At 43.5% G+C, this 8,864-nt stretch overlaps 1 protein-coding gene across 2 annotated transcripts in view; it reads right to left on the bottom strand.

Moving 5' to 3' along the window:
• Positions 1-470: 470 nt before the first annotated feature.
• The window catches only part of TXLNG (taxilin gamma), a 64,583-nt gene continuing 56,189 nt past the window's right edge, over positions 471-8,864 (bottom strand). Inside the window, exons 8-10 of one of the 2 annotated variants that reach the window (XM_032389597.1) lie at positions 7,172-7,264; positions 4,650-4,745; positions 471-3,647 (exon numbers count right to left, since the gene is read on the bottom strand). In XM_032389597.1, the coding sequence (XP_032245488.1) occupies positions 3,327-3,647; positions 4,650-4,745; positions 7,172-7,264 (510 nt within the window). In that variant the 3' untranslated portion in view covers positions 471-3,326. The remainder of the gene's footprint in view (positions 3,648-4,649; positions 4,746-7,171; positions 7,265-8,864) is intronic. The other variant, XM_032389598.1, reaches the window with a different exon arrangement.

The following is an 8,864-nucleotide window of genomic DNA, read 5'->3' as shown; positions in this document are numbered from 1 at the left end:
TTAGACTTGTAAACCTGGAACTACCATACCTTACCCATCCCCGCCCCCCCGCCCAAGAAAGCTTGTTTGCTTATACAGCAGGGGTCAGCCAAGGGGATAAACCAGATTGGCCCCTCAACCTATTTTGTAGGAGCTGCCAGCTAGGAATAGTTTTTAATTTTAGCAGATCAAAAATTGACAACAAAAACCGTGTAGCCCATTAAGTCTAAAATAAAGTTGGCTGGTCCCTCTTATATTTGATTGTGTGTGCTTAAATACTTTTTGCTCATCTTCAAATTAGATCATTCCCTATTTGCCTCTATAATATACCTAATTCTCTTGCTATTCAAATAGGTGCACCCTGGGATGTGCTAGGAAAAGCCAAGACTTGTGGAAATGCATACTTTTTTTTTTTTTTTTTAAAGGTTTGACAGCAGCTGAACTGTATAAGTTTTTTTTTAAGCCTTTTTTTTCTAAAGAAAAAAAAAGTAGGCACAGAGGTCTGGCTACATAAAATGAGTCTTCTGCCACCCAGTCCCACGGGTGAGCTGCTGCTCCATCCTTTCTAAGGCCTGAGAAACCAGCCATCTCCAGCGGTCCTGGCGGTGGTTCTACAGGTAAGGGCACATGTGCAACAAAATACACAGAAACTGTTAAATTTATCATACATATTTACTTCATCTATACAGAATTGAGTAGATAAAATCAGATTCACATTAGTGAAAAATCTCTACAAAATGTCTCTGAAAAGCAAAACAAGACTGCCTCTGAACAATTCGTATCCTCATGAAAGACGTGGGCTGTAAAAATAAAGCCGTGTGTTTAGCACAAACTAGAAGATCTCTGCATCATTTGTTTTTCACAGTTATTTCCATCTACAGTCTGAAAGAGGTAGATTTTTCTGCAACACCTGAGAATTGAATTGTGATAACCAGGTGTAATAAAGGCAGTTGCATACATAACTAAAAAACACTGGTCTCAAGACCAAGAAATGTACTCCTAACAAGTCTGAGGATGAAATGGTCCATGATCCAAGACCCAAGTATTCTCTACTCCTCGGAGTCTACCGCCACTATAAATAATACACAGCAAGATTTCATGATGGTGCAACAAATGCAACTGAAGTAAATGTGACATTTAAACCTTTTCTGGACCAGCCTAACAGCATTACAGTGTTCTAGAATACGGCGGATACAGGGTGTGCTACAAAGCCACAACACTGGGCTGGTGAGGTGATTGCTTTAGGAGGGTGGCTACAGAGGGGCCCGCTTGTGTTTATTCACAGGGTAATGGGAGGAAAGGACCCCTCATGCATCCCCAACAGAATCGAGCTCCTTTAAATACCACGATCGCATCTAGCTACAAATACATAGTAAAAGCCGAAAGCAGCAGGCCAAGGACTGTTAGTCACATTGCTTTAGAAAGCCCTTGAAAATAGGCAACGCGTCCGAGATTTACATCTTCCACACAGGACAAGCACCACAAAGGAACGTGGTGGACGACACGAATGGCTTCAACAGGAAGAGCTGTACATCCAGCAGAGTTCTTGTGAAATAGGATCATTAGTACTAATTTTAAAGTAGATTATATTTCTGATATATACCTTCATTTCCTCTAGGGGAAATGAGTCCAACATTGCATCTAGTAGCAGAAAGGAGTATTTATACGAGGCCATTGGAGGAGGAGATTGTTTGTTTTTGCTTCCGACTCATTTTTGACAGCGTAATGAGAGCACCTGCTCTGTGGTTTTCTTTTCCTCCACTGTCTGGCCCCTTGATTCCTGTGACCAATGGCGGAAGCTTCTATGAGACAATTTTCCAATTCCTTCAACCCACTTTAGACCATGAATATGACAGGACTTTACAAGGACAGTTTTAAAGAGAAAACGCTTTTAACTGGACAGAACGGGCTTGATTCAGTCCAGTGAGCAATTTCACTGTCAGTTTGATAGCTTTGCTCCGTGGAATGTGCTAATATCAATTCTAGTAGAGCCTCTTTATTTCATAAATTATTTCAATGCAAATTTTATCAGGGACAAAGTCGAAACTTCCATGGTGCAACCTGACTTATCATTTGCGTAACTCAGCCATATTCAACATCGTTAAGAACAAAGGAAAACTAAAGAACTAATTCAGAAGTGACGTGCTTCATACGGAAAGTTCCCCCAGTGCAAGTATAGAGACCTTGATAATACTACTGGCTTTTTACTTAAAAGACAGTAATTAAGAAAAGGGGTGAGGATCAGACCAAAAGCATCATAGATCCTAACTACTTAAAACTCCCTGCCAAGTCTTCCCACAGTTAAAAGTGTGGGTTTCAGTCTTTCTGATTTGGAAATAAAACCCATTTCAGTTAGCATAATCCACAATTAAAATTCCCGTTTTAAAAACCTGGAGAACTTTGCTAGCGGGATTTGCTAAAACAGTCGAACATGAAATTTCAAATAGCCAGCGGGCAGCATGGCAGCGGAGGGACTTCTGCTTAATGAAAGCTACACGTGAACTTAACCCTGTCTTAAAATGACAACTACCGATGGCTACCGATGGCTGCCTTCTGTGGGAAGGGGAGGATGCGTACCCAAATCCCAAACTGAAAGCAAACCACCATACTCCACAGTGAACATCTAGGTGGTCCAAGTTCAAACATGGGTTCTAGTTCTAACCTGGAAACCAAAGCAGTAGGATTGTTTTTAGTCACAAACATTAAGCCTGTTTTGTTTGTCCAATGAGCTGTCTATACTACTTTAAAAGTGACACCTTTATGTAATCTGCCAAAACTTTTGAGTATTCGAGGCTTGCAGCCATGTCAATTTGTCAAGTGATATAAGTATTATCAAAAAGCTAATTTGACTCAAAGATGCTATGCTTATTTCTGACCCAACCCTAAGTTTATTTTTACTTGGCATGTAAGTGGGCTATTAGACAAAACTAATCATCTTGATCTTGTGTAATATTAATGGGGGGGGTGGGGGCAGGATGTTTGAATCGATATTGTTTTCACATCAAGGAACCATTATCAGAACAAAGTTCCCTTGTGATGATCGGCCCTGTCTTGAGTGAAATTTGAATAATTCTGTGCAAGGCACAGGGAAGATAGGACAAGGCGATGGTCACATGCATTCCAATGAAGGGAAATGAAGCAGATGTGCAACACGGCTGAGGAAAATGTAGAGAGGAAAACTATTCACAACTGCTAAGCAGCCTCCTGTACCACGTAAGTCCAGTAGTTCTAAGAAAATACAGATATGGTAGAAAAAGTAAGAAAATTTTCACCACAAAACCAATAGTTACTACTAACAGAAAGTTATACACAAAATAGAGCTCTCGATACAGTGATCATACTTCCTTTCAGTCGACGGACTCGATACCTGGCGCGGCGCCTGCGGACACAGCTGCTTTCTCCTTTGAGGCCCTGGGCATGGCCTCCAGGGGGCCTCCCAGGGCACCCGTAGAAGCAGTGTTCGGCTCCCTGGGGGCCGCCAGGCCAGTGCAGGGCTGTGTCCCAGGCAGCGCTAGATGGTCACCTGCAGCTCTCCCCGAGACCTGCTCCTTCAAGACTTCCACCCTCTCGTTGAGCTCGTTCCTCTCAGTTTGAAGAGCCCGGCACAGCTTCTCTAACCGGTCCAGTTTGATTTGAAAGGCCTTGTACTCTTTATCACGGACAGTTTTCTAGAAGGAAAAAAGATTTATGTAACCTCGCTGAATACAAATCAGTTTATAGGATACAAATTAACCTGAGCCATATTAGAAACAACTCGTTTAATCACCTCTTGACCACACTGTTTCCTCACACGCCACCTGACCACGTAGCTAGCTCCGCTGCATACCTATCTACGGGTACCAGGTGACACTTCTAACGGTTCCTACTGTTACTGGGGTGACAAAAGAAATAAGCAAAATTCACTTTTAAAAACATTTTGTATTGATCAACTATTCAGAAAATTTTAAGATACTCATCACAAAGCTAAAGATCAAAAAATTAAGGGCCTGATTAAACACAGAAAAGGATTCTTTTCTACATAGATTTCTCTTGTTCTACCAATTTTTAGGTGAGAACAAGATGCAAGGTGTGAAATTTAGTGTTTGCAGAGGATACATTTCAGCTGGCAAAAAAAAAATTTTTTTTTCCTTTGCTGCCTTTTTTTGAAGACTCAGTCGAAGCAAAAAGAAAGGCACCAGAATTGTTCTCCGCACCCCTGCCCTGGGCAATGTGCTCAGCATTTCTGGAGATGGGCCCTGTGGCGGTGACATCAGCCCCACCTGGGTGCTTGGCAGAAAGATTCTGCAACCCCACCCCAGAACTAGTTGAGCCAACTTTGGGTGGAACCTTAGCCATCGTGGTCTTAACAAGCTCGAGTTCGACGCAAGCTCCACTCTGAGCAATCACTGCTGTAGGAGCAAGGAAAATCTCGAAGCTTTATGGCGATCTCCAGCATAAGCCTGGGCTAATCAACTGCACGGCAGGAAATGCAGTACCTCCCTCAGGGCCCCCCACCTGCAAGCCTGAAAGACATGTGCACATTCTACGGCACCACCCCCCTACCCCCAGCTCTGGCCAGAGCCCTCAACTCTGGCAGTGGTGTCACCACACGCCCTCTGCCCTGTTAGGTGCCGGGGCTTCATGAGTCCCCATGATGACAAACACACCTTAATCATGGGAAACTACCTCACCTCTTCAGCCATTTGCAGAAGTGCTTTGTTGTTGTTTTCCCATTTGGTACGCCATATTATGGTTTCTTTTTCCAGTTTTTTAATTTTCTTTGTCATCTGTCAATCAACACCGTTGCAAATGTAAATTCTCAGTTCCATTTCTCTCTCCACCCTGTCCCACCACAAGAAGGTCTGTTCCACCCCAGCCCCATCGTTGCCCCCGCCGCGCGCAGCGGACCACTATGTCTGTGCGTCGGCCGCAGAGCTGATCTCAGGGCCTCCTGCAGTGGCAGCAGCAGAACCGAAGTAGGGGTTTCAAATGATGAGAAAAACCAACCTAATCTCAATTTCAGAGGCAGCAGCACATGGAGGAAGCGGTCAGACAGCACACTGGGAACTCTAACTTAGGCTGGAGTGCGTCTTTCATTCCAGCTGGGGTTAACAAGGAGACCTCCCCGGGCTGTACAAAAACATGTCCAGGTTAGGGGTTTTCTATTCATTAAACTAATTTGTCTGGTTCTTGGAAGGATAGGGGTTTCCAGCTCCCCCCAAAGATTCAGAATTGCTGATCTACCACAACCTCCAAGACCACATCAATCTCAGAACTATAGGGGCGCCTGGGTGGCTCAGTCAGTTGAGCGTCTGCCTTCGGCTCAGGTCACAGTCCAAGGTCCTGGGATCGAGCCCTGCAGCGGGCTCCCTGCTCAGTGGGAAGCCTGCTTCTCCCTCTCCCACTCCCCCTGCTTGTGTTCCCTCTCTCGCTGTGTCTCTTTCTGTCAAATAAATAAATAAAATCTTAAAAAAAAAAAAAATAGGCAGTGTCCCTTTGGGAACATTCCCATGACCAAGAAAAAGACAGTAGTTTTATCCTTAGCTTTGGGCATCCCCACAACTCACTTCTCTCTTTAGCAAAACTTCAGGTTTTGCTAAAGAGGAGAAAATGGGCCCCCAAATAAGGGGAACATTCTTAAACCTATACTACAAGAACCCAGTTTTCAGAAATTCACCATGAGACTTGTGTGTGCCCGTCACTGAGCCCGCTCTCAAGATTCCTCCATGCACTGCTAACCGTGCCCAGCTCTGACGGCAGGTGGGGCACCGAGCCAGGCGCTCTCAGGGACGACAAGGCTACAGCAGCGCCGGTGCCCTGTGCTGTGGGTGATCACCACAAAACTGCAGCACAAGGCACAGTGCGACAAGGCCACGGGACGAGCTCGCGGAAGATTTGGCTCGAGTGCTGACCGACAGTGATGCCTCCGCCCCGAGCAGCGAAGGACAGCGACTGGAGAGCCCGTCGTAAACTCCGTGCCGCCTCCCTAGTGCGCGGTGCCGGCCGGCTGAGACGCCCGCTGCGCACAGGAGCGCCCTCGACCGCAGCCTCAGCGGAAAGGCCTTGGCGCGCACAACTAATCCGCTACTCACCAAATTCTCCAGGTTACCGGGTCTAAAAATACCTGAAGGTGGTCATTTGAGCACTTAACATGGCCAAGCACTATCTGAGATACTCCACTTTATGGAGGGTATTTTTGTTCTTTTTAGAGGAAGACCCAGAAAGGTTAAGCAACTTGTGCCCAGTCACACACTATATGATGCAACTGGGACATCAGCCAGAGCCCACACTCCCGGCCACTATACAAGATCTAGTTATAGTCACAACTAACATCTACTGAATGCTTACAAAGTGCCAGACACCGCTCTACTTCTCCCCAACCCACCACCATCTTATAAAGCCCCACGTTAAGGGGAATATGCCACATAAAATAAGGACGGATGGATGGACGGACAGATAGATACATATGTATATATTCTGGTTCTCAGCTTGGTATCAAGGATATCGCTTTCCTTAACGTAGGCAGGAAAATTAAAAAGAAGCCAAAGAAAGAATGGGTTTGGTTGAAGTAGAAAGAATTCAGTGGTAGTTAAAAAAAAAAAAGCTAAAAAGGTAGAAACACTGAGGCACCTGGCCGGCTCAGTAGGTGGAGCGCGCAACTCTTGATCTCAGGGTTGCGAGTTCGAGCCCCATGTTGGGTGTGGAGATTACTTTAAAAAAAAAAAAAAAAAAGGTGGAAACACTGACATATTTTGATTACATATAAATAAAAATACATACATAAATGTGGGTGTGTGTGTGTATGTATATATAAAATCAACCAACCAAAATGTGTAATTACTGTTCTGGGCTTGGTTGTCTTTAAATAATCTCCAAAAACACAGAGCTTTGTGAAGGAGGGGTGGGGTGTCACCTGAGTGAATAAAACAAAAGACACAACAAAAAAGAAACCACTTTATGTGTAACAACAAATTGTATTTAATAGAGGAATTCACTTTAATAAAGCTAGTATTTAAAATAAGCAGAGAGACCACTAGCTGCATGGGGCACACCACGGGCAAAATGACCAAATGAGACACCACTGGGGGATCAGAAAAGAGGAAATGAAGACTGTACCATAAGAACATCAACTCATCCAGGTCGTGACCGTGCTTAAAACAGCTTCTTATATAAATTCCCTTTTAGGTCATATTCTACTAAAATATGCAAATACCTTTTCCATCTCCTGCCGGAAGGTTGTAAACAGTTCGTTGCTTTTTGCCATGGTAGTCTGGAATTCTTCAAACTTATCCATATAAAGAGAAAGCTACAGAAAAAAGTATGAAATATTCTGAGTTCCTGGTAAACGATTTAAAACGATTCCAAAAGACTTTCTAAAAGGACATAATATGGTTACACGTTAGTTACTTGTTACAAGTGACAGAAATAAGAACATACACCCAGCCCTTGGCTACCACACAGAGACAGCTGAAGTTCTATAACCCACGGAAATTCATGGAAACTTAGGAAATTTTGTGGACTTAAACATCCTTAGATGTAAATGTTTAAAATGTACAAATATTTACTAGCTCCAATCCACCAATTTCCTCTCCTTGTATCTGAAAAATTGTCCATGCAAAAAGAGCATTCTTTTAAAACACCACCTGCACAGTTCTTAGCTTGATATCAAGGATAGCTCTCTCCGTAACAGAGGCAGGAAAACAAAACAGAAGATGAAGCATTGGCTTGGGGGGGGGGTAGAATTCAGTGGGATGGGGTCTTTTGACTGCTTTGATTTTGATTGATTTGGATGTTGGGGACCATGGCTCTAAAGTACACTTCAAATACTGTAAATTATCCTGCTTGTAAGAACCATACTATCCCTGGTGCATTGTAGAATATCTAAAGTTTTAAATGCATGTTCATAGCTGTTTTTCTTGAAGATGGAACATCCAGGTAGACTGTCCCATCGGAAAGCTCAATGTTGGCCCGCACTGGGTAATTCCTAAGTGGCAACTACCCTCACACCTGGACTTACATGCCTGCATTACAGAACAACGGGTCAGCCGACACCAATTCGACTCGACCCTCAACAAATGCTGGAAATTAACATGGTAAGAGCATGGAATGAGACCAACTCTTGGCAAGGACAGCCACATTTAGGGACTAGGAAAAGGAAGATGGGACAGCAAAGGCAACAAACTAATGATCAGATAACACGACCCAGGGTGACACAGATCGCCGACAACAGAAGTTTCACCGGTAACAGTCCCAACAGCATCAGAGCTGCCTGGGAGCTTCACAGAAGGCTCTGCACTGGAGACTTGGCAAGGACTCCCACATTAAAGTCTATCTTCCAAAGCCGTATATAAATAGACTTTATATGCCTTTTCCACATCAACACTCTTCTCCATTTATATGGACAACTGAGTTTACAGAGCTAATAAGGGGTTCAAATTTCTTAGAAGCAATCTAGCACAATCCTAGGTTATAGTGCAAAGTTCAAACAACTTCTTGAATTTTCAAAGTTAGGCTACTTTTCTAGGAAATAAGCATCACATCGCAAAACATGCCCAAAGACAAAAACAGCATTCAAAAGAGGGGCTCATAAAGATTCAGACTAGTCTCAATGTGTCAGTGCATTTTAGAACTACTTTAGAGACCTTACATTAAATATAAATGTATTATTTAATAAACTTTTAAAACAAATACTTTTTTCAACAGAATGTAATCTAGTTACTTGGAAAAGGGTGGACTACAGGTAAACGCCTAATTTCACCTGTCCATAAAGACATGGAAAGTCTTTTCTGTACCTTTCCTTTGAGTGGGGAGGCAGCATCTGCTACCCTTACTCCACATTAAGACAAATACAGAGAAAGACTGCATTAGGACAAACTTAAAGGGTTTGGGTTGAAAAATAGGGAAGC

Source organism: Phoca vitulina, unplaced genomic scaffold (assembly GCF_004348235.1).
Source record: "Phoca vitulina isolate PV1807 unplaced genomic scaffold, GSC_HSeal_1.0 scaffold55, whole genome shotgun sequence".
NCBI lineage: Eukaryota > Metazoa > Chordata > Mammalia > Carnivora > Phocidae > Phoca > Phoca vitulina.
This window is presented reverse-complemented; position numbering and strand designations above follow the sequence as displayed.